Here is a 26,968-nt window from a genome sequence, read left to right as displayed (position 1 = left end):
TTGTAAAGATGGATGCAATAACCTGAACTGATGCACTGTGTCTTCAAAGTGTACGCTACAGTAAACACCGCCTCATTAGTACAAATTATATGAGAATGTGGTCATTTAAATAAGACATTAGATTTTGTCGTGCTTCGAGGTTTATTCATCTTAAATGATGTAGTGACTAAAAGTATTTTCTGATCAGACAAACCACTATGAGCCTCCAACAGCCTGAGAGGAGGATTAAACATCACACTGGCTGTGCAGGAACTAAAGCTGTGCCATGCCTCTTTGTACCTGCTTTTCTAGTTTCACACTTACCATCTGAGAAGTTCATATTCCCATCTGAACCCCTTTCAGGGGTTCACCTCGGGTGGTTGAGAGTGTATCGCAGGTAAAAGTGTATTTTTATGTTGGACAACCTGTTCACGTAACAGCAGCATCATGCAGGCATGAGTGCACAGATTATTAACATGTAACACTTAGTGCACGAGCCCTGCTGCACCGCGCATACCAAACAGGCTGCTGCTGTTGTGTTTGCTGACTTTGTTTTTTTTTTATTTTCTTGAGTGATTTATTTGGTAAATACCGACTCTCACTACTTACCGAGAGGAACTCGAGCGTCCCGACGTAATCCCGCTCCGTCTTCAGAAGTTCATTTAGGACGCACACTCGCAAGCGGAGCTGTTTCTCCAAGTCCTTCCCGCTTTCAGCTCTGTGCTCGCTTCTGCTCTCCTCGGTCATATTGAGTGAAGGGATGCAACACAAAAGAAAAACTTGTTTCCTTCGTCACGAAACAGGTTTCAGTTGCGAAAGTGTAAAGTGTGCAGCATGGTCAAACGCTGAGGAGGGTGCAACCGGTGTCTGGGAAAAGTAGGCAAACAATAAAAAATACAAAAAAAAACGGTGTGAAAATAAAGTTTCAAAAAAATTAAATTAAAACAAAGATGGAAACGACACGACAGCGCGAGGCTGCTTCCCACAGCGCGTGACTGAAGAGTGTGCAACAAGTGGACACCAGTTTGGAAAGTTGAGTCCCTGTGACTCCAAAAAGCTTCATCCTGATCCAGCCTCCCAGCAAGCCGTCAGTGCGGAGACGAGGACCAGTGTCATGGTAGCGCTCGTGCACAAGACGACTTCCGGTTTGTGTTTTCAGTATAAAACTGCAGCGACAGGTTTTGGGAAGAAGAAAAACACAGATGAAGACATTTAAACGAATTAGTTTCATGATCATACAGATGATATATAAGCAGCTGAAATTTCAGATGATAACTGTTGAAAAGGACATGCAGGTAATTAAAGGTACGCTGCCTGAATGGATGCCTTATAATACATATTTTAGATGTATCCTTTTAATTTGAAGGGGCAATTTCTGTACTTCTGGGATAATTGTCGTTATCTCCATTTGGCTTTACACTCCTAAATACTGGACAAGGCAGGGAGATGGTTTCAACCTGACACATTAGACCATAAACTCGGGAGAAATGTCAACAGTTTAATTCTATCAAGATAAAAAGAAAAAAAGAAAAAAGACAGCATGAAATGGGGAAAACAAAGTGTTCCTCATTTGCTTGAGGACTCCTCAGTTCTGCTAAGACTGAAACTAGTGTCACTGCAAAAGTTAACCATGCCGGATAATTGTGTTGAATTATGAGAATTACTTTAATTGCTTTCGTTCTCTTCGTAATAAAGCACAGCAGTCAGTTAATGAAGTAATACAATTCAGTCGTACAATCTCTGCTTAGATCATTAAGTTGCAAATTAGGGTATCACTGATATCGTTGTGTAGAGAAGACATTTTTACATTTCAGTTTCCATCAGTTCTTGAGAAAAAAAACACAGAATAAGTTGACTTAAAGGAGAGAGGGAGTCACAGATGGGCCTCCTCTGGATCAGACATCTCCTCTCTCAATGACTACCTCTTTCAACAGACTCACTGCTTTCTTTACTGATTGAGCTAAAAATCCCTTTTATTACCAGCAGAAAGAAGACATTGTGGACTGTGAAGGTTTGGGACTCAGAGCTTCAATATTAGCGGCCTAAACAAGGTTCTCCTCTCCTTCATGCAATTAATGAGTAACGGTTGCATTTTGAAACACATTCAGACCTTTTTCTTCCTCAGCATCATCACATTTAGGCTGTATTTATTTGTAACTATTATTTGACAGGCAAAATTAGTAACAACACATGCATGTGCTAATTAATTGTAATTGACACAGTTTAGTCATTCTAACATACAAACTGAAAAATAACCACAGAATGTATCCTGTCTGCCTCTGCCCTTTTATATTATTAGATTTGATTTAAGATCTTTCTCTTAATTTAGCAAGCAGATGCTGTTGTGCTACAGCAAATATCCCCCTGGATCCCGTGTCAACAATATCCAATTATCATTCTGCAGTCAATGGCTGCTTGGAATTTGGGTAAAAAATGTTTTGTGAAAAAATGCAGGGAAAAAAAACAATAAAGGCATGGAGACACAAAGATGCAAAAACAACACACACAAAGATGTGCAAACAGTGATCGGACACTTTCACTTTGAGGTGAGAGCTGTGACACAAGCCCCTACTTGCTCCCGGCTCACACTGCAGAGCAGGAAGAGCTATTGAGAAGCTGGTTAAGTGTTTGTATACTGAATTAGACACCGTCAGAGTCATGTAGCGCTGAGTTAAATAGCAGCACAATCAACACTAGAACCAGCTTTAATTTCACCAGCCTTGGAAGTCTTTTGAGGGGATTTTAGGGAAGCCATTTGCAGCCCACAATAATGATTTAAGGATTAACATTTCAACAGGTTGGGATTCAGTGAACGCCATTCTTCAGCAAATTCTTCCGTAACATTCTTTTTTCATGCATCTCAGCATATTCTAAAGAGTGGTCTGTCTGCAAAAACGCATTCACCAAAAGAGAAAAGGGATCTGACTGAGAACTGCTGCCCTAATTTATCAGCACCAGAGGGAGTCTTTATTTTATGGAGCTATTTTATGTCTCAATTACAGGTTAGTGTCAGTTTTGTGGGACGTGACGAAGACATGGCCCTCTTGAGTAAATGTTGACATGCAGTATACTCTGGTGGTTACATTTAGTACTGCATGCTTTGGGTTTATATCCTGATGATTAAGTTGTGTCTTGTACTGTTTCTTTTCTGCCACCAGATAGCGATGTTGTTTTAGACTAAAATACTGACCCTCCTCTGAATGAAAGGTTTTCCATCAAACAGCTTTAGTTTCATAATGAGTCTATTTATTGACAAAGCACTTGGAATACTGAGTGGGCCTCGATCCCAGTCTGACACTTCATGTACTAAATTTGGGTCCTAATTTGACAACATCGGCGGTATACCAAATTAATTATGGCCTCTGTATTAGCCATTCCAGTGCAGGTACATTTCCAGACCTTCATCTTTTGTTGCCCATGACTTTGGTCTGTGGAATTAACTTCTATTTGCGGGTTCGTGCTGCTGGTTCCTTGACTGCCAGGAATGGGAAAAATGTTATTGATGCCATTTGCACCCACTAAGGTGAAGGTTGTCTCGGGTAAGAAAAGATCCCCTTGGAGAAATGCCACGCTGGTCAGAATAGAGAAAAGAGAGTTTCGGAAAGCTGAACGCAGGTGGCGAAAAACTAATCTCCAGGTTCACTGTGGTATCTATAAAGAGAGACTTCACAATTATAATTTGGAACTTAGAAATGCAAGACAGGCCTTCTTCTCTGACATCATAACCAAAAACAAAAACAATACACGCGCCTTATTTGCTACCGTGGACAGGCTAACAAACCCTCCGGTGTCGGTAACGACTACGCTCCAATCCACCTGGGCATGCAATCAATTTGCCTCCTATTTTGCTGATAAAATACAGAGGATTAGACAAGCAGTCGGTGGCGCCACACCAACCACAGGATATGTGTTGTCCCCATCTTTAAATAGCATCCATTCAAATATCATGCCAAAGCCGACGTCAATGCCAATCATGCGATATCATGATCAATCATGCGATATCAAATATCACGCCAATGCCAAAGCCGACAGTAGTGTCACCCTCTGTTGCCGCTGGTGAAGCAGGCTTCCTGGAGACGAGGTACTCCCTCAGGTCCTCCACCTCCTGGAAGCTCCTGGCATAATCCAGAAAGGACAGCAGACTGTCCTTACTGTGTCCTTGAGGGTTGAATTTACCATCTCTCTCCTCCTCTTCTACCTTCTTCATTAGGTAAATGGTGTAGCCAATGTCGTTTTCAAGGAGCCACCTGAATAACTTCCCCTTGTACTTCCAAATTGCAGCACATACTCCCCCATCACCTCCTGTCTGTCTGACACATCCCCTCCACGCTGGAGGACCATAGAGAGAGCATTGGTCCTCACAAGGTCCGGTCTCTGAGCACAAGACTTGTCCTGGAGCGATGGGTCTGTTTTAATCTTCATGGCCTCATCAGAAGGGTCCTGTCGCAGATGGCCCGATGGACCCGTTCTGAACAACACCGCCTTCCTTCCTGGGAAGAAGTTGATGGTCTTTTTCATCATCTCCTGCACAGCAAAACACAATGCACTTCATAGACAGAGTCCCTCACGGTAACGGTGATCAGCATGTGTAATAACTAGGCAACAGCATGTGTTATGACAGACAGGCAGGCAGGCAGGCAGTCAGATAAACAGGCAGACAGACAGTCAGATAGACAGGCAGACAGACAGACAGACAGTCAGATAGACAGGCAGACAGACAGTCAGACAGGCAGATAGACAGGCAGACAGACAGGCAGACAGACAGTCAGATAGACTTTTTTTTTCCTTAGACATCGTCTTAGACAATAAAGCAAAACATTACTTATTTTTAAATTGTATTTTTTTTGGTGAAAAATGCAAATTTGGAAAAGGAATGTCAAACTGATATGAGCTGCCTTTACTGATTATTTGCTCTTAAAATCAAACATGAGTGGTGATAACAGTGTTCATTTACACTGATATGGACACGTTAGCCTTTATTTCCACCCATGAGCCTTTCAGGGAATCAGTTTATGGCAGCCAAAACCAACATTCCTCCGTCACATATCTACAGTGGTGTCAGTCAAACAAGGTGGTTTTGTCTTTTGTTCTGATTTATTCCTGAACAGGGTGATACAGTATGTAGTTTCACCTTCTCCAACTATAACAGCCTGTTAGACCAGGCCTGAGTGGAGGAAAACATATATTGTCATGCTTATCGATCAGATAAAAACTTTTCCTGGCAGATTTGTAATGCCTGTGCAACAGCTATAACGTAAAGGAAAACAAGATATTTGCTTAAAAAATGTATTCAGAGTAGTTTGATGACAGAACTAGAGCCTTGAGTGGGCAAATGTGTATTACAAAAAGGGCATTCATAGCCAGCTCCAGGTTGTAGTAAGTATCAATCTCTGCACAGTGGCAATTTGCAATATATTTCAGTGGTGTATAACTCTAATGAAATCCTGGTGTGTTGCTAAAGTTCATATTATTCTTAAAATTTCGTAGATCACCTGTTTTGCTGCTTTTCTGACCAACTTTTTGTTTCCTTAGTGACTGATAAGAATAAAAAGTAATAATATGCATCTTGTATAACTTAGTCCTGCAGCTATTAATCAAAATCCAGTCTTTTGTACTATATGGTTCCCATCATGAGAGAAATAACAAAATATATGGTCAATTTATATCAGGTTAAGGAGTTTCAGTGTTATAAGAAACAGATTAGAATAATCAATGATTTACTGCAAAAAAATAGATGAATATCGTTTAATTTAATTTAAATTGAATGCAAACTATACATGAAATACGTCATCTCGTTTGTCTGCTCTTCTTTAATTAAATCCACAGTTTCCAAATTTCCAAAATAGAGCTATATTTCTCAGCAATGAGGAAGAATGTTTGTTATATCATGTTATAAAATGTTAATAAATGATCTCATCACAAGGATGAAATCCTTTTGGAAGAGGGACTTGGCAATCAAACTGAATTGGGACAATTAAAGAATATTCAATTAAGTCTGTATTTATTTGAAATTAACCAGAAACTTTTTTTTAACACATGTTCATCCATTTTCATTGACTCTTATTACACCCTCAATATTAAGCTGATGCAATTTGGTCTCTGCAATGTGCATTAAATCTAAGTTACACACTGCCTCCTTTGTACCTCGTGTTTGGCTTCTGTCCTGTAATTGAATCTTTTCGTAGGGCATTTCAGCAACAATTAATTACATTTTCCAGCCCTCTATAAATGTATAACCCACATTTGTCACTGTAATATAAAAAATAAATAAAGTACTACGCAGAATTACATTATTTATTTTCCAATATTTCAGTTTTTCCTTGTGAGTTACTCTATAGATTTACTTTTTCCATCCTCTAAAAATAATTAATTTTGCTCATTTAAAGGTGCCAAAAAGCCAGAAAGGTTAGGAAACGCATGTCATTCCTTGACACTCTTTCTCCAACCATATGCTCTGCTGATCTTCATTTTGCCTCAGTCACAACTTCCCTCATTTCTACAAGTCTTTGTGCTTTGAACTCCAGCAGATGGAAGTCTGTGGGCTGCAGATGTCTGTGCAGAAGATAGTGTGTAACTCATGTTGCATCTTTTGTCTCACAATGACGCATGGTTGCAAACATAAATTCACGTTATTAAGATCATCTTCCCATAAATTCTCCATTCATGAGAGAGTGACACATGTTTCTGGCTTCCTCATGGTCCAGACTGTGCACCATCTTTAACCCCCTCTATTCCTTTTCTTTACTTCTATCCTCAGGGTCAAAAGGTCGTAGATGTGCACTCACAGCCCTGCTCCAGGTCAGCTGTGATCTCTCTGATCCTGCAGAAGCCCTTATAGCATCACAAAGAGCTGCAGTTAGGCCCACAACTTGACCAGAGCCCCCCACCCCCTCCTCATCACCACAAGCGGGGCAAGCCGTGCCCTCAGCCTGCATGCTTATCAAAGGGCTCATTCACACCCCTCAGCACAGTTTGAGCCTCGCCGAGGAACATGGTGATTTATTGGACCTCTGTGCCGTTCTGAGATGGTGCAGCATTAGACTCTAAGAAAGATGCTTGGTTCTTCACCTTCCCGCAGACCACAGCCCAAAGCAGGGCCACACGCCCAGATCTGCGTTCCTGTGTGTTAAAAACAACACCGAGACCATCCCACCGACTCCCGCCGTTGCCTTCAGCCTACGTCTATGTGCCCAGAGAGTCATGCTTAAATGACCAGCCAACCTTTTCACTCTCCCCACAAATCCCTGAACATGATACACATGGAACGCAAAGCAAGCATTTTATGAATATGCTTCTGTGTGGAGCTGTGTCGCAGTGCTCAAAGACACTTTCTGAGTTTATGTTATTTTTGAAAAACAGCTCAGTCAGAAAACCCCTCTTTAAACCGTGGTGCATTTAATTTAAGTTTTAACTCACATTTTCCAATTAAGAGGTGGATTATTATGATGTTTTAACCAGAGATGTATTCTTTGATATTCTTCGAAATCGCTCCTCACATATGGAGAGTAAAAAGGAAACAAAAATAACTTTAACCCTCGAGTTTGTAGACTTGTTTGTTTTCCTTCCTCATTGTTTGTGGTCCAACAGACTTATATATGTACATATAATATTGCTAATAATTGCAAAGTTGACCAAGGTTTGTGTTTTCTTTTTTGTATAATCTTTCTTATTGGGTTGCACATTTATTGAAGGTGATGGAATACAGAAATTAAAGCATTGTTGCTACACCAAATAAGGACATACCTGATGTTGTATTTGTTACATGGGCTATGCCTGAACAAATAGTCATTTTATCTGTCAAAAAGACGAAGAAATGGACAGTATGTTACTCAACATAGTCTTGTGGTAGTAATGTTGGACAACCCAAAACATTCTTATTCCCTCTTAAACTCTTAGTTAGAGATCAAAATAGACTTATTTTAGATTTGAGCTGAGCTGCATATAAAGTACTGTCAACACCCAATTTAAGGTTTTTAAGGCTAATTAAAAATAATGGGCAATGTTCTGTCGTGGACTTCTGACATGTCATCAATTTAAAATCTTAGTCAGTGTAACGTGTTCCATTACTTCCCCGAGTTTCCCCCCAGCACAAAGGACACAAGCAGACCGTAATATCATTTGGCAACGTCTTTATTCGGCACTGCACTGCTACGACACTGTCAGACTGCGTTTCTGGCTCCTCTCTCCCGCTCCTCCGTCCATCCTATGACTTTATAGGGAAGACACACAAAACACCCAATCCACTCCAGCTGAGACCAATTAGGCCTCATCCCCAGCACCTGTTCCCTGAGCCGCTACTCCCCTCCCCCACAGCAGCTGAGCCTAACCACGCCCCCACAGCCACCACAGTCAGTTTTTTAAATCCCTAAAATATTGACTCTATGTCAGTGTGACAGAAGACTCACAGTGGATGCATGTAGTATATCTACTGTGATGTCTTACATCACTAAATGAAAAGCATTTAATCTCAAATCCATCGTGGCCATTAGTCTCAAGTTTGTCACATCAATAAAACGTTCAGAGTTTAAAACTAAATGAAGAGACGATGAGCACTGCGACTTAAACTCCATCCTCAAGTCATCAAGCTATTTATCGCTGCTCATTTGGTCACCTGTGTTTTGCAAAAACTAATATCTCTACTGTATGATAAAGACACTAATTCCACTTTTCTACAACTCTTTTGGATTGAAGTGGGTGTTGTCAAAACAGCATTGCTGTGTTGTCTACTGTAATGTCTGTGTGTGTGGAGGGGAGGTTTTTGGAGGGAGCAGGCCGTGTTTGGGATCTGTCGTACAGTAATTGGGTGTACAACAGGTGGCACACTGTTGACACTGGAGAGAAGCATGTGAAAAATGTGCTGCTGCCGCCATGCAATCACAAAAGGAAAAGGATGGCAGTTGACTTAGGCATTTAATCACTGTGTTGGGTGATAAGTAGAGGATCAAACGGAGGCACAGAAAGCGTAGAATAACACCTAAAGCTCAAAAGAGGGATTCCTAGTGGAGCCAGGCCAAGGCACTGACAGAACTGCTAGCTGGTTATTACTCTGGCTTTGAGGTATAGAGGCATAAGCGACAGGAAGCTGAGGATTCAGGGGCTCAATATATGCTCCTAATGTCTGGATGAACAATCCTCCCTTATTGTTTTGTTCTTCCTCTCCACGTGGGACATATTGGTACCGGTCAAATGTGGGTAATAATATATAGAATTAAAACAAGTTGGACAACATGCTCATTGGGACATCCAGCTGGTCTTATAGAGTCAATGTATTAGAAAAAAAAACATCAGATACATTACCAACGTGAACTGAGTGTGCATATATGCAGATGGTCCAGAAGACATTTGACAGTTTATCAAAACAAGAAAAGAGCTGAGAGTCTTCTTCAAAGAACCTGATCTGAGCACACCTAAAGAATCCGCCTGTTGTTCTGGAGAGATAAAGATGAGTTACTTGATACAGGTCATGTCTCCACACAAAACTTCACGCATTACTTAAAATCTAAAGAGACACGTAATTTGCCATTAAAAAAAAAAAAATCGTGAATGAACGTGTGTTCTCGGCTCACTATAGATTATCCCTTGAGCACACAGTGCGCACCAGTGATCGGGGATCCAGTTACCAACTTCGCCGACACCGGGCCACGTGACTCAGGTCCTCCTCATTTAAAAAAAAAAAGAAGAGCTGCTCCCCTGCAATTCCCTCCAGAGCTTCAAAGAGGTGGTAAATGTTCCCCCTGTGCCAGATGATCGACTTTAGCACCTTTTGCGCCTCATGTGTCGGAGGGACAACGGCAGAGTGCGACGCGACAGAAGAGTGACTTCGCTGATGGTGCGCTGGACCGACTCACTCACATTTCTTCTCTGAGAAGTTGGCGTGCATCCTTTAAAGTATACAGCCTATATCTTCCCGTCTTTGATCCGCTCTGCCAAGGATGGCACTGGACCGGAGGAGCGCATTTCGCGTCTCCGTTTTGCTGGCTTGTGTGATAATCTGCAGTAACGTGCTATGTCCCGCCGGCGCTTATCTCTACAACAACCGCTACGCAGGGTGAGTAAAGACACCCATTCATTTCTGGGGCTCACGAGAGACTGGTGTGCTCTCGCTGAGCAGGGAAGGCACACTGCTATCAGAAGTGTCCTGCAGATATATCTTCACACCAAGATATGGGCTTTATCTTATGTTAGGATGTAGTCTGAACAAAGAAGGGCTTTATGATCACTTCATCGCTTTTGGGTCACATCTCCTGTTTGAGACATAATATGATGTGTTTTCAGTTTACTCTAGACTGATTTGGTTGTGTTTGTTTTGATGTGCTGCAGAGAGGCATTCAGATTGCTCCACAGATTACACCCCTGTTGTCTTTAATGTATTTTTTATATGTATCTTGTTTATTGTATATAATATGTATGTACAATGAGAGCTACGTGAAACCGGAGTCAAATTCCATGTATGTGTAGACACACATTGCCAATAAAGCTGATTCTGATTCTGGTGGTGGCAGTGACAGTGGCCTGTCAAACTGCTCAAAGTCTTCATAAAAATGTTCTGTAGCTGTAAGGAAGCGGTGACTCCTTCATTTTCTTTGTGCAGTCACGTTTGTCTATAATCACTAGAGAGGAGACATTGGTCATTTCTTTGTCAAAAGGCTCTCAGTCTGTCTGCACGTTTATGAGTCTGGATGTGGGGCACACACCTCCCCACCGAGACCCTAAAAGTACTTTGTAGCATATTAGAGGGTCTCCAATGGGACCACCTGGAGCTAGGGTAGACGCATATAGTAATTTGGGTAAACATGTCAGAGACATGACTGGGGCATGTATGGTCTGTTTTTCAAAAGAGCATTTGATGTAATTGCTGCTGGAAACCCCCTCCTCTGACTCCAACAACATGTATTTGGGATATAATCCCAAAATTGCAAAGCTCATACGAGTCTAAAAAAAAGATTGTCAAAATATTTCATATCAGTAACAGAGAATTATTGAAGGTGGAGAAATGATGATTGTACGAAATCAAAACACTGCAGAGAGTCAACTTCTTGGTTTAAAACAAATTGCTTCCATCCGAGAGAGAGCACTGCTGTGGGAATCAACAGACTGACAAGTTAAGGGCCGCTTTAGTGCCGAGAGCCCCGCAGCTGGCAGATTCAAAGCAAAAGGCCAGGCCGACACTGTAACAAAAACAGTCTGTCATCTCTGAGAATCACTACAAGATGATGAGGAAATGGTTCAAGTTGGACTACAGTAGAGCTCTGGGGTGCCACTTTATTTAATCATGGACTGTGTGGCGTTGTACGCATTGGTGGAAACAACAAAAAACATAAGCCTGCCAAACTACCATCAGTGAGGATTGATTGAAGATGTGGAAGCACGCCTTTCTCTTTTGTTTCAGACAGAGAGAATATGTATACATTTTAAATATGTTTAGATTTGGTTTCCAAACAATATTCTTACCTCCAAAAAATATGTTTGCTATGAAGTCCATCCTTTATCACGCCGTTGCCTTGGAAACAGGCTGTTTTGGGGCACAGTGTTGTGGTCACTGAAATGGGGCGGTCACTCACGTGGGACACCCGCACCCCTTTTGTTCCTCAAACCTTAGAGTGGCCGACCGCCACCTTTGTTTAGGGGGCCCAACTTCCTGTGTGACACATTGTAAAAAGCTCTTTGAAATTAGACGAAACATGAGAGAGGAAGAAAGAGGTCTCAACAAAAAAAACACGAGACATGAAAGTGAACTCATATACAAACCTCTGCCAGGTAACTAGGCCGACACAGAGAGTCTGTAATTTAGAGACTAATAAATTATTGGGAGCGTATTTGCTTTAAGGTCAACCGCAGGAACTGTGGTCTGCAGCGTGAAAGCAGCGCTATGTTAGACTCATGCTGAATATAAAGAGCATCTTTGTTTTAATATAAGACATGCGGCTGCAGATTGAGTTAGAACGGCTCTCAGGCTTCTCTATTTGCTCAAGTGTTTGTTAAATGATCTGCCAAGACCAACATGTGAAGAATTATTGTGCAATCATATTAAATTATAACACATTTTTATGAATGTATTCTTAGAGCTATCAATATATAATATTCCATGAGTAATTTAATTTCTTGATAAGAATATATGCAACGATATAGCATGTTTTCTGGTAATTCAATTAATAGATATTCTACATGGATTTGTATACTCTTGTATGAATTACATTGTGTGTGTGTGTGTGTGTGTGTGTCATCTTTTTTTATTAAGAACTTAAAATCTGAGTCAGTATTATCTTTTTCTTATAAATTTAGGCGACGTCATTTTGTTTCATGATATCTCGATATTGAATTTCATCAAAATAGGATTCCATTGAAAGATGATCAATTATCATATTGAGTTACCTCCCAGCCCTATGTATTCATAAACAAATGAATAGACTTTGTTCTGCAGTTGACTAAAAGTAAATTATTCTTTATTGTCCATTAACAAAATATAAGACGTTCTTAAATCAGCAACAGCACATATCAGTATCTGATGGATTGACGGTATAAAAATGTGAAACAATCGCTACTAACCACCAAAGAATAGTTCCAGGTGCTACCTGCAGAGCTGGAACAATGAAATATAATCCTTTAATGGTGTCACACACACATGTTTGGCTGGTGGTTGACCCTGTCATCTATAGGACTCTAAAACAGGAACCACCCATTTCACATCAAACATCTGCTATTCTAAATGTCACCTTCAGCCAGCACAAAAGCAGGTTGTATTACCTGGGACTCCACGGCGCAGATGTTTTTGAAATGAGGTGCACTCAGAGAAAATAGATCAAAGCCCTGTTACAGTGAATTTTAGTGCCGCAAAAAAAAGCTTGAACCCGACACTTAAAAGAGTTCTGTTATTTTTGCAGTGATCAAATCTTCAGGATAACCCCGAGTAACGATGAGGAGGTCCAAGTGCTGCAGAACATTCTTGGACACATGAAGGTATATTTTCACATATTTCTTTATATCCATACATGTCCATACATACTATTCTGACCTAATTAATGACAGTATGATTCCCATCAGACACCATCTGAAATAATTCCACTTAAAGAAATCTATTGTGTTCAGATTTGTTGTTGTTGTGTGTGTTTAAAGGTTTCAAACTATTATTCTGCCCACATTGTATGGGGTTGGATGTGTAGTCATCCGTCACAGTCAGGACATATTCCCTCCTCTGAAAGACCAAGATACTGTTGAGAGGAGAAGCCCAAGAGGAGAATGGAGTGAAAATACTAAAGATTTTATATTTTATTCATAACGATGTCTGAATGTTTGGATCACTTTCAGTAACAGGCTATTTGAACATGTGTTTTAAAGATAGTGAAATTAGGGGGTAAACCCTCAAAGACACAAAGGCCTCGCCTCTTTTCCCAGACTCATGTGGGAGTAATTACCCCATCAGCCTCAGGAGCATTGACGACCTTCCTTTGCACATTGTTTAGGTATACAAATACACAGCAAAGATTGTATGTCAAGGATCAAAAGCATGACGCAATTATAGATATTCTTGTGCAAATAATAGTCAAAGAACTTCTTAAACAGTTGAATAATTATTATCTCGCAGAGGAATTTTGCTGATGCAAAACCAAAGCATATCTTTGTAATATTAGTGTAATGCTTGTGATCATTTCTAGTAATAACCAATGACTAACTGATCAAAGCCAAACATACAAGCTTCTAAGTCTGTGAAGCCTTATGTCATACTTAGTCTCAGACAATAAATCAATAAATCTATTGATGTTTGGAAAGCAGTCCAGTGGTCTGATTTTTAAATGTTTTTTACTGTAAATGTATCAAGAAATAATTGAAAAACAGAAATGGTGCAATGATTTTTCTCATTACATCTCAACACTAAGCCGTAAAGTGTTAAAGTCCTAATGAAATACTTTGTATAATAAAACAGTGGTTGGCAATGAAGGGCCGTAGGAAGTTTCCTGGAAAAAACAATGTAATATGGTACTTTTTATAGGGAAAGTATAGAGGCAAAGCTCTGTGTTAGTTTTCTTGAGTTGAAATGTAGTTCATGTTCAGAATAATTTCCTCGAAATAACTGCTCCATTTAAATACAATTTAATTGAATAGCTAACTGAGTAAATAAAATATGAAGAATCCAATGAAAACATTTTAGGGACTTTCATTGGGAGAGCTGCAGAGATTTCGATCTGCCCGCGGCCCAGTGGCAGTGTGGTCCGTTTCTCCAGTTTGGTTTGGTCCACTTGGGTTTATCTGTGCAGCCAGACGCCACGGCAACAGTAATGAGAGGCATCTGTTCGGGTTCAGGTCGGGCTTTTTGTTCGATGGTCCAGAACCAATACTGCTCTGAGCAGAAGAGGGCAAAAAAAAAGAGGATTCGGTAAATGTTTATGATTTGTGGCGAGGGATGCCTGGAGCCAGGGTGCTGGTCAGGACACGGACAAAGTTTCATGCACGTAAGGGCAGCGGACACGGTGCTCCGAGGTCAACTGAGGCAGCCACTGTTTGGACAGCTGTGGACACATGTTTTCAGTAGCTTAGCCACGCTGCCATGCCTCCAGTGCCAGAGTCAAACTCTTCAGCCTCAGGCTAGCAATACGATCAAATAATACACAACTACTAGGCACTGCAGAATGCAGGAGAATCAAGAATCAGATCTATCAACAATAGAATAGCCCGTTTCTTTGAGTTTTAATCAAGCTATTTGTTTGGCTATACTCTGTGGTTGGCTGACATTTAACCTAAAACTTTAAAGACCTGTGAAGGAGCTGTGCCTTTCCCAAACACCTGGCCATTGCTAAATGGTTGACTGTATTAATAGATAAAACAGGTTTTAGTAAAACTCACAGTCCTGGACGCACTGTTTGACTGCAGGTGAACTCTGGGCAGAGAAGAAACGCAACAGCTCCTGAATGCATCCAGTCGAGCAAATACCTTCACCAAAGCTTTGCCTTGTAAAGATAAGATATTGCTACATGTTGAATATTCACAAAAGGTTAATAATTACCACTTCAGCTCCTGGAGAACATGTTCATAACTGGACCTGAAATGGCACATGAGATATTGAGTGTTAATACTGGGATATTTATTTTCATTTAATTATTTGATCTATATAGATGTATATTTTATCGATAACAAAAAATAAATAAAGCTGATGGCTTCAGATTGTTTGCAAAAGCTCCAAAACCCAGATGTTATTATTGCATCAAACAAAGAAGAAGAGCACATTTTCATATTATGGAATCTGGAATTATGTACAACATTTGGTGTGATTTAGATAATTGACTAATTGTTTCTGTGACGTAAATACATAATACATCTCCAGTGTTGATTGAGGGGAGCAGTGACAAAATGAGTAATCGTCACTTTCCTGGATCATAAAAGATTTGTTTGAAACGTTTCAGAGATAAAATCTGAAACAGATGGACAATCAATAATCACTGTGGCTGCTGTCATTACTTCCTATGAGTTGTTCCATTATTTACTCTCTATGGAGCATTTGTCTATTGATGACATCATCACAGTCTCTCTGTGAGATTTATACAGTAAATATGCAGCCGATTAGCTTTCGGTCTGGAAATGAGGAGGGGGGGGGGGAGGGGGGCTAACTTCCTGGGGTCTCTTTGCTGCTCACTGTTGACAACCGAACTTCAGGAAGTCATTGCACTCGGACAGGAAATAATCTGGCACATAAACACATGAAACAAAGAAGCTAGAAAGTGTGAATTAGTGAGCGTATGAGATGCATGTGGGTGGATTGTGTTCTCTTTGTACAGATTATATTATTGATGCTAAGCTAACCAGCTGCTGCCTGTAGTTCATATTCACTGTACACACAAGAGCAGGGGTCTCAAACTCAATTTGGCTTTGGGCCAACGCTGGTATTGTGATCTCATCTCATTTTTTTTTTTACATTCATAACATATTTTCGTCAGAAAAAAGGCAACCAGCAGTTTCTATACATTTTTATAATAGTTTTTAACAGTGCAAATATATATATATTTTAAATAACTTATTGAAACTGCACCGAACCAGCAAATGCAAAACCTGAATACATTTGTACTTTATTCTATTTCTTGCCAGACACCTGGCAGCGCTTCTGCTCACACAGCTGAGCCACATTGACCCTGATCCAGGTCACAGTATAGAAACCCTGATCCAGGTCACAGTATAGAAACCCTGATCCAGATCACAGTATAGAAACCCTGATCCAGGTCACAGTGGAAACCCTGATCCAGGTCACAGTATAGAAACCCTGATCCAAGTCACAGTGGAAACCCTGATCCAGGTCACAGTGGAAACCCTGATCCAGGTCACAGTGGAAACCCTGATCCAGGTCACAGTATAGAAACCCTGAGTACAGCTTCACGATAGGCATCACTAAGCCTGGACCTGTACTTGCATTTATTAAAGGTCATAGTGGAGAACGGTTTCTCACAGATATGTGCTTCCAAAAAGGTACATTACCCGACTGATCACTTTTGTCTGCTCAGGGAAGGATGGAGGCAATTCTCTCAGAAATGGTCCATCATGTCTGGTTTAGCTTTTAGATCTCTGTTGCAAGTCAATAAGTTCCATTTGCAACAGACTCGGGACTGAGAAATGACTTCGTACTACAGATCAAGCTTCTTGGGGTGTGTGCACATGAAACAGTTTTTGTTTTCAAACAAAATATTTACAATATACATATTTGAGTCAAAATATGTTCTCGAGAAAAACGAACTATTCACAATGTTTACACAATGTGCATGGTTCAGTTTCGTTTTTTCAAGAACAGTTTTCAGAACAAGAACAACATATGTACTCTGTATGTCTGTGTGTACTATGTACAGAGTAAAAGTGAACAGCTGAGCGGAGCAGGGCTGCCGTCTCTCTGTGGCCAGTGTTGTTTTTTTTAGTACACTGCAAGGTTTTTTTTTCTCAGGTGGTAGTGTGTTGCCTGTCTGAATAAAAACCAGTGTATCTTTGCAGCGTATGTGGGTGGGTAGGTCCTCAGGGATTTCCTGAGTGTTCATTGGGTAGTTTCACACAAAATGTTGACTGACACCTGAATCAACAAATCAGGTGAAAGGTGGAGCTGGACACAGACGCCTCAGGCTGTGAGCTCCTATGAGAGGCAAGTATGATCACACAGAGAAATGGGGCGGAACCTCCAGACTTTGGCGCGTCGAGCAGCATCTGTATCTTTTTTCTACTGCGTTTTTTCACGGAGCTATTAATAGAAACGTCCAGTAAACGTTATCTTACGGGGTTGCGCGCGCGAACCTCAGAAAAACGCGCGGGCCGCACTAACACTAAACTTTGATGTCAAGTAGGGGGCCACAAAATATCGGCTCGGGGGCTGCAATTGGCCCGCGGGCCGCGAGTTTGAGACCACTGTACAAGAGTGATACCGATATTCTCATCAAACTTTCAGAAAGAAAATTAATAAACGCATTACCCCAAATGTTGTCAAACAGCTGGTATTTTTGTTACAATAGATACTCACCAACAAACTGTGTCATACTTTGGTTTTCTTTCACTTGACTAATGGCTTCACCGCATTTGCCTTCAGGAAAGCCAGCTCTTTTTTATTGAACTATAACTTTTTCTTTCTTGTGCTGCCCGTGTCTGCGTTACATCAACCAAAATAACACACATTTAATTTATAGCTACCCTGTACACACAGACACAAATAAAAAAGAATAATCACAGTAAAAAATGAGGACACAAAAGTTTTATAAAGCAGACAAAGAATGCATCTTTAGGGCTCATAAATACAGCTAATGAATCAACTGAGAGAATTGTTTGTGAAGAGCTGCGTTATCTGATAAGGGATATTTAAGTGCCTCTTACGTGTATGTGTTCTGGATTTGCTCGGTTAACAGTGGAGTGAAACATTGGGGTACTTAACTATTTGAAAATGCTGTAAAATCGCAGCAGCAGAGAGCGGTTTCTACTCCAGGGCACCAAACGATGTTAAGTTAAATTAATCTGGTATGCATTCTGTAAACCATTAAACCAATTGACACATTAACAAGCATGTGTGCCAGCCTGCATGTTTCTGCCCCCATGTTCAAATGAAAGCCAGCTGAGGAGGCAGAAACACTGAAAGTGCGATATTCTCTCTGCAGTGACTACTGTGTGTATCATCCGTCGAGCAGCTCTCGCTGTTATTTTATCAGTTACCACACGATGTCTGTGTTTATATGGCTGGCTTGCTGTTTGAGCTAAAGCTAACAGACCCGAGTATCAGGGCCTGATAACAGGCGCTGAAAGACAGGATTGCTGTAGCTAATATGAGGTCAAACGGTAGAGAGGAAAGCAGAGGGAGCGTCAGGTTATTAATGGGACACATCGGAGTGGGTTTTGCCCCATTAACGCTGTCGAATTCATCAATATGCCCCAGATTTAGGCCATCGCTTGAAGGTAGAGACTAGAGGAATATTAAACTGGCCAGGTCTTAACAAAACAATTAGGTCATCAGCACTTCATGTTTGGTGCTAATTAAACACCCAGCAGATAAGATAATACGGTCTTTCTTAGGGTCAATTCTTTTTCTGAACCATATACTCTTTAACCCTTGACTTTAGTTTGGTTTAGTGTGATACTGGCCTTGTTAAGTGGAGCGGGTATCAGCCGAAACGTAACAGATCCACATTAAATACAGATTATTGCCAACGTCATTATTTCGTTTTTTCACAACCAGTTACATTGAAAGCTGTGACTGAATAATGTTCCACAGTAATCCCTTGATCCATGTTACCCCATGCAGTCTGGTATACATTTTAAATTAGGGGGGAATTATTTCATATCAATTAAATGTTAGGCATTTCATTTGCTGGATTAGTCCAAAACAGCCATTCTTGTCAGATCATTTTTGTCCATGAACAGTTTTTCAAAAGATTTTCCTGATTTAATATCACCATATTAACATATTAGGAAATGTAAACTGACAGTGAGAGAGAATTGTATCTCTATCGCTCACTCCTACTCATAATGAAATCCTGATGTGTGTGTCTGTAACCCCTGTTCTAATATGTTTGTCCTGCTCCTTTAGGTGGATTTCTGGCAGCCCAACAGTGTTACTCTAATCTGTCAAAATGAAACCGTGGATGTCCATGTGAAACGCAATGACACGCAGGGTTTACATGCTAGCTTAAAGCAGCAACATCTTGATTATCGGTAAGACTGGGAAGATCACCAGCAATTACTACAGAAACACACCACAGTGCACATGCATGCTCGCTTGTGTACCCTCATATTGGATAATCTAATTAGCCGAGCGTCTACACCCAGAGATGCATCTGTTATCCAAAGGGCGTTGCAATTACCCAGCTCTCCTTAGCCAGAATATATGATTTGCACATGCAGAGCCGACGATACTTTGCATGCAAAAAAGCTTCCTCAAAGCTGGGACACACACATGCACAGTACATCAGAGCCCCTCTCCCAATCTGCTCCATAAGAAGCCTTTTCATCTCCCCACTCCATCCCTCATCAAAATTAACGTTGAAATGATGGAGTTTTATCAAAGCAGCCGCAGCTAGAAAGAATTCCATTGTCATCTCTGTCCGGAGGGAGGAATAGCCGATCTGAGGATGAGTTTTTTTTCTTCTACTCTGTGTTGATTGACTGAGAAAATGGTTTACACTGCAGAGGACAGTTTTTGGTAAAGTGGTTGGGTTTTAGGGAGTGAGGCATCAAAGATCTAATTTTACTCTTGGGGATGTAAGCCATGTTTTTGTGTGTGTTATTGAAGTAGATATGGACAGAATTGTACATATAAGGACCTCATGAGGAAGTGTATTTTAGGAGAGCCTTGCTGCCATAGCTGCTATGAAAGCAGATTACATTGTTTTAGGTTGGAGTAGGAAGTGAGGAGGCATACTAGGGTCTGAAGACACGCAGGAGCAGTCTATAAACTATAACGATGGGGATAATGATGGTTTTGGTGCATTTACAACACTTTTCATTTACTGACAGACGGCAGTGTTATAATTAGTAGAATGTGTTCTATCAAACAGGCGAGTGCAGATGTAGAAAAGTGTTTTTTGGGGTGTTGGAGAAGAAGAGGGATGAGTGAGGGCAGTTGTATAATCGGTGTTAGGAATGAGTCAACACCTACCAGACATATTATATTCACTTAAAATGCATTGACTGCACTCAAACAGGGGCTGCAACTAATTATAAAATGGGAATGTCTGCAAAAATAATTTAATAGAGTAAATGATGAATCAAAAACATTATACGTAAAGTAAATTGTGAAAATAATCATCAGTTGACGCCCTAGTTACATATCAATTTGGGTAGCTTATATCTTCCTCTGCCATGAATTTGTCTTTTCTGTCTCATTATTGAGTTCTTTAACTATAGATATGCATTTTTTTGAGTGTGTAGATATTTGCAAAAGCTTCAGTTTGACTATTATTTACGGCTCTTGGGCTATTGAAACAGTCATGAATAAATTAATAAACTACAGACTTGTTATCAATGATGAACTAACACTAACATAAACAGTAACTTCAGGCCTGATGGCTTATTTTACCATCAGGCTCTTTTCTATTGGCTAACTGAAGGCTCACTCACTGACTTAAATAGAAAGATCAAGTTATGCAAGAGGTGGATAAACAGCAGCAACCCAAACAGGCAACCAAAAAGAGTTTTAAATAGCGTATTAGTGATCTCAAATTATGAAATTGAACAATAATTATTATTGAACAAATTATAACTTATAATAATATAACCCTGTTTATGGTACCGGTTCTGTACCAGAGCAGAATATTGAAAATACTTTTATATAAACAATATTCTGTTTTGTGTTTTAATGCTAATGCCTCGGTGATTGGCTATCATGTCTTTCATGTGTCTGTCTAACTTCCTGTCTTCCATCCGCAGGGTGTTTATCTCCAATCTGCAGAAGGAAATTGAAAAGCAGACGGGATATCGCTCCTCTCGCAAGCGGAGGTCAGAGTCTCAGTATGACTACGAGGTTTACCACTCTCTGGAAGAGGTGTGAAGCCCAGCGTCTCCCGGCCTCCCTATTTCTCGCTCTCCTCTGCTCTCCACTCTAATTCTCACTCAGAGTAAACAAATATCCTCTCTAAGGTGCTCTCAAACTCCCAATTACCCCATTCCACAGGTCTCTCTCCCACAGCCTCGTGCGCTCGCACACAGCGACACACACTCTACTTCAGACCCTTCAGGTCGATCAGGCCCCTGGTTCACCAGTCCTCCAGGCCCCATGAAGCAGCATGATTTACACACACAGATCCTGAGAGCTTACACAAATATTTAGTGCTCTGAGCTTTGATCTCTCTTGTTTACATTGGTATTGCTTCTATTCTTTCTGTTTTACCATGTAAAGTGCCTTGAGTACCTTTTTAAAGTGCTGTACAGATAGAATAATGATTATGATTATCCTCTCCTTCGCTGTAAAAAACACACTTACATAAGTATGTGTGTGTGTGCAGACACATCGTGCAGGCAAACCCCGCACAAATGCACACACTCCACAGGCACTTAGGCGTGTATGTCTTAGAAGGTTTTCACTCTCGCTGAGAAATAGCTTTTGATTGTCTGAAAAATGTAATTATCACTAAACCATTCTATTTACTCTCGGAAACTTTGAAAAACAAATCCTCGAGTGGCATTCACTCTTCTCCATTATCCTCTGTCCTCAAGATCCAGAGCTGGATGTTTGAGATGAACCGAACCAACTCCGACCTGGTTGATATGTTCTCCATCGGGAAGTCGTACGAGGGGAGGCCCCTTTATGTGCTTCAGGTAGGAGAGAAAGCATGAGACGCACACATAGGAAAATGCCATACAGCACAAAGACACACAGTTGTGATCGTGCTGCTCTAACACTGCTGGTCTCCTGTCAGATAGGAAAGAGAAGTCGTCATCAGAAGAAAGCTGTGTGGATCGACTGTGGAGTCCATGCCAGAGAGTGGATCGGACCTGCTTTCTGCCAGTGGTTTGTCAAAGAGGTACTTTTGTTTTTTTGCACATTTAAATATCTCAACGCTCTTTGAACTTCATTGTTTGCTTCAATGCAGCTTTCAGCAGCGTCTCGTATCTAAATGATAGCCTGCAGCAAGCAGCTTGTGATGTTTTGTTTCTAGGGTCCTCAACAAAATGTGAACATCTGTTCATTCGTCATGCGCAGTTATGCAAATACTGAAGAATACCCTTTATTGTTCAGATGTTGAACATAACCCAGACGTGCTCACAAGTTCCATCACACCCGTAAAGTCTTAGTTATACCCTCTGAAGTGAGGACGGGACCAGACCAGAGGCAGACATTAACTGCGAGAACCTTTAATGGCTTGTTTTATACTACTTCGATGCCAGATGATTGGGATTTGCAACACAGTACCAGAGCGTTAAGATAATTAAAGGGAAAATCAATGAATGTCAGAGCAGAGCACTGAGTCACACCCTTTTTTAAGGAATTCAACAACCTCAATGTACGGGCACTTGAAAAAAGCTTTCACAAATATTTCAACTCTAGTAATCCAATGGGCTGATGTTGAGGAATAAAAAATTACTCTAAAATGTGCCACTATAAAGTAGTGCACGCACATGCTGGAGCGTACCATTTACAAAAATAATGGTTCTGTTGTGCTCTACAGCCATTCTGTCTGCAGACACTTCCTGAAATGGCCTCTAATGTGAGGGTTCAAACTAAATAGCTTGACAAACTCACCTAAGGCCATCACCTGGACAAGTTCAGCAGGGAATTCTTCAAAGAAGGATAAAGTATGAGTAGGACGTGAGTGAATAAGAGAGGGGAAAGACTAATAGCAGCAGGAAATCAGAAACAGGCTGACGTAAACATTAAGACCGGAAGAAAAAAAGAACAAGGTAAAAACATATGACTCAGGAAAACAGTCAAATATGCTCAACTTAGCTCAAATATGTGCTCTAAATGTGGATCCACCGTCATGTAGTAACTAAGGTTGGCCACTGGAGGTCAGGGTGCCATCTTGGTTTAAGGCTTAACGCATATTTACCTTGTTGTCTGATCAGAGAGCAGGTAGAAGCAATATTTCCTCACTCCAATTGTCATCAATTATAGTCTTGAGTTTTAACCTTCTGCACGTGTGCATTGAAAAGACTCTGTTAGCAATCATGCATTATGTTAAAAAAAAATAATGAAAACATAGCATATCATTTTATTCAATTGGATGATTAGACAGCAGTCTAGATCTGTTCTCTGCAGTTATACTGTTTTTATATTATAATTTAAGGCCATCAACTCATACCAGCATGACTCTGTGATGAGACGACTTCTTCACCAGCTCAACTTCTACATCATGCCTGTCTTCAATGTGGATGGATATCGTTTCAGCTGGACCACGGTACTACAAGCACAACAGAGACTGAATCATGCTGTTGATTACTTTCATTTTCAAGCATGAGTGTGAATGTTTTCTTGTTTTTAGACATTTTTCCTGAAGTATTCAGATACTTAACATAATGTAGGGCCCATCAGCAAAACATCATTATTTGAGTGCATAATTCAGGAATTTAGAATAATAACCGAGAACACATCACTCCTGCCCACAGATTTTGAATACTTTTGAGGCTGTATACTGAATATATTGTGTCCAAGTGGTTCAGATATTGTAATTGAAAAACTGAACAGCAGTGCGATAACAATGTGTGTTTTCCCCCCAGTATGCAGCACTTATGTCTGTATAAGTATCTATGAATACTTCAGGGGAAAATGCCTCTCAACTGTCTGCATGTCTGTTCGTAAAAGACCAACTAAAGCAGAATGAGTGACAGATTGATTGTTTTGGATATGGCAGGAGGCTCCATTTGTTCGATGAGTCTGCCAGTCAGTCAGCATACACAGTGACGTGTCTTTGTTTTTCCTGCAGGATCGGTTCTGGAGGAAAACGCGGTCCAAAAATCACAGGTTCCACTGCAGAGGAGTGGACGCTAACAGAAACTGGAAAGTGAAATGGTGTAGTGAGTTCAAGAACACTGAGCTCCAGCAGAAATCCTCTGATTCTCTCTCACACATGCAGCACATGCGACGCTGCAACTTTCTTTGTAGTCTGGTGTCGTCTTTTCTGACTATTTCTCAGTGTAAGCTGTGGCTGAAATATTTGTGTGCTGACAACAATCTGTGTCTGGTGTCATTTAGTCTGGTGGGAGATGGCTGAGGGGGTTCTTCTAAATCATCATCTTCACCATGGGAGGGCTCTGGGAATTTATCAAAGATGTTTTACAGACAGAGATGTGACGTGAGATGAAAAACCGTGAAACTGAGGAACCATGTTTTGCCGTCTCGAATGAATATTAACTCCCAAAGTGGCTCTTTGGGGATGTGATTTAAAAGCTCACGCCAGGGAAATGTTTATGTAGCCATGCAGTACATGAGTGGTTGAGAGTTTATCTCACACAGTGGAAATGTAACCTGATTTCACTTCAAAAGACGTTGTTTATACATCAGTAATGGACTACTGGGGAACTGCATAAAACAGGAGATAACTTTCTGAGATAACTTTAAGCTTAAATCCATGCTAATTATTTACGTTTTGACCACCAAATTGTTCCTATAGGACTTGTACCGAAAGGACTTTCATATGCAAACATCAATGCACCCTATATTTGTTTGAGACTGCTATCCTTGGTATTATAACGTGACTTTGGTCATTTCTGGCTCTATTTTCCCCCATGATCACTTTCCCTTTTGGTCACTGGATATAACATCACAACTTCTTTTATGTCTAGTTAGAAAATCTATGATCAAATCTATGATCAAAATGTATTCCTGTGGAATGAAAACAATGTTTTTTCTCTCCTTTCCCTCACCAGAGGAGGGTGCCTCCTCTCATCCCTGTGATGACACCTACTGTGGTCCCTACCCCGAGTCTGAACCCGAAGTCAAGGCCGTCGCCAAGTTCTTGCGCAAGCACAAGAAACGCGTCAAATCATATATATCAATCCACGCTTACGCCCAAATGCTGCTTTACCCCTATTCCTACAAGTATGCCTCTATCCCCAACTTCAACTGTGTGGTAAGACATCCAATTGCGTGATAATAAACCAATAATGAACAAGTCTTTATTTAAGATGATATTCTTATCCATCCACATGTTGGAGTTACTTAACTGGAACGCCTTAATATTGAAATCCTCCTGGGCAGACGTATATACAGGATCACTAATGAGCTGACCTTCTGCTCTCATTGTCCAGGAGTCAGCAGCTCATAATGCAGTGACAGCCCTGTACTCTGCCTATGGAGTGAGGTACAGATATGGCCCTGCCTCCACCACCCTGTGTGAGTACTGCTCCTTGTCTTCATTGTGTCTTCCAAGTGTAGAAAACAGAACAGAATGGATTATTTGTCCTTTCCTTGTTTTGTGCTCTCCTTCCCACCTCATCTGTGTTTTTTTTCGCTTGCCGACGAGGAAAATAGATCCTCATTCATGTTATGAAGTAGTCAGAAATGCCCGTTTCTTATATAAATGCACAATCAATGTGGTCTTGCACTCTTGCATTGAACGTACGCCGTGAGAGGAGCTAAATGTGGAGATGTATAGATGTAACACCAATAAGAATGCAATGCTTTTAGACTTACCTAAAATTTAATCAATTTGTTGTCAGCAGTGGTGGAAGAATTTTAAAATCGTTAAGCTAAGTAGCGAGACCACACGTACAAGAAAAAGTCTAGCTTTCAAAATGTTACTTCAGTGAAAGTATATTAACTTTTGCATTTTGAAAAACTTCTGTGTGTTTAACTTGTTCACAGACGTTAGCTCAGGCAGCTCTATAGACTGGGCCTACAGAAACGGGATCCCTTATGCGTTTGCATTTGAGTTGAGGGATACAGGACACTTCGGCTTCCTCCTGCCGGAGTCGCTGATCAACCCAACTTGCACTGAGACTCTGAGGGCAGTGAAGGCCATTGCATCAGGTCTGCTTAAGAAGTGTGAAACAGACAAGGACAGATTTCCATATATATGAGCGCACTGTCGGTCCCCGGAGCTCCACCTTCACAGTACCTTATCTCGACACCTCTGAGATTTCATATTCCTCCCAGATATTATCACGTGAAGAGCTGAGAAGGACCAGCAAAGCATGCATTTTAATTTGCTTTTCTTGTGTTTGAGGTCATTCGCCTTATTTTCCTTTTCTGATGAGATATGAACTGACGGTGGCAGATTTTTTTTTACCACCAGCCTGTTTATGTACGATAAGATCCCACAGTGTCAGAATCAGTGGACCGCTACGTGTCCCATGCAAATCCAGTGTGCCGAGCCTGAATCATGTCGAGCATCTGATGTTGTCCTCCTTCCCCAAAATCTTTACTGCCACAAAAATATTATTAATGCTGACTTTTTTATGATATAAGCTGAATGGTGGACATGTGAGCGCTTGTCACAATACAACAGCACTTTTATTTTTTTAAAGAAACAGCTAAGATTTGATTGTCTGACAAAAATATGTAATGTTATTCACATTTTTCACATGAACTGCTTTTAATCACCCAATCTCTATTTCTATTCTGGTTGTGTTCTATTTTTAAATGAGTCCCATCGAGTGCCAGTACCTTAATGTTCATGTATTAATGCCTTTATTACTGCAACATTGTTGGTGTACATAAATTATGCTATCACCTGACAATCTTGGGTTTGGTTTAAATTTAAATGTTTTTTGTTCGATCTTTTTTATAAATTTGGTTCAGACTAAAATTTCGATTGAATTACTTTTTACTTTGGTAGCTTACTGTGTCATTACTCAGGTATGGATCAGAGACAAAGTCAGAAATGTTTACTTTTTGACAGCTCATATGCTTGATATGAGGTTCTAATAAATTGATAAAATCTGACTTAATAAATGTTGTTATATAACACTGTAAATGTTCATGTTGTCATCTCTCTTTAATTGAAATGAGCCACATGTCACAGGTGTATCCCATAGTTGTATGTTCCACATGTTTACATGTTGCCTGACTTTTATCATAATAAACAAATTTACATTCAACAGCTTAATGAGT

The 26,968-nt window shown here is 40.6% G+C and overlaps 2 protein-coding genes across 4 annotated transcripts in view; one reads left to right on the top strand and one right to left on the bottom strand.

Annotated features, from left to right (window-relative positions):
- prex2 (phosphatidylinositol-3,4,5-trisphosphate-dependent Rac exchange factor 2) overlaps positions 1–726 on the bottom strand; it is a gene marked incomplete at its 5' end in the record, with an annotated part of 81,175 nt that extends 80,449 nt beyond the window's left edge. For all 3 annotated transcript variants that reach the window (XM_079234165.1, XM_079234166.1, XM_079234167.1), the window contains one exon: positions 589–726. In XM_079234165.1, the coding sequence (XP_079090291.1) occupies positions 589–726 (138 nt within the window). The remainder of the gene's footprint in view (positions 1–588) is intronic.
- Positions 727–9,902: 9,176 nt separating this feature from the next.
- Positions 9,903–25,935, top strand: cpa6 (carboxypeptidase A6; the record flags this gene model as incomplete). The annotated part of the gene is made up of 11 exons (XM_079234168.1): positions 9,903–10,027; positions 12,861–12,936; positions 19,010–19,134; positions 20,848–20,962; positions 21,634–21,735; positions 21,837–21,941; positions 23,205–23,315; positions 23,841–23,931; positions 24,784–24,986; positions 25,165–25,249; positions 25,721–25,935. Exons 1-11 carry the CDS (start codon positions 9,912–9,914, stop codon positions 25,933–25,935), a joined length of 1,344 nt encoding a protein of 447 aa, XP_079090294.1. The 5' UTR covers positions 9,903–9,911.
- Positions 25,936–26,968: the final 1,033 nt, after the last annotated feature.

Source organism: Taurulus bubalis (assembly GCF_910589615.1).
Source record: "Taurulus bubalis genome assembly, chromosome: 18".
NCBI lineage: Eukaryota > Metazoa > Chordata > Actinopteri > Perciformes > Cottidae > Taurulus > Taurulus bubalis.
This window is presented reverse-complemented; position numbering and strand designations above follow the sequence as displayed.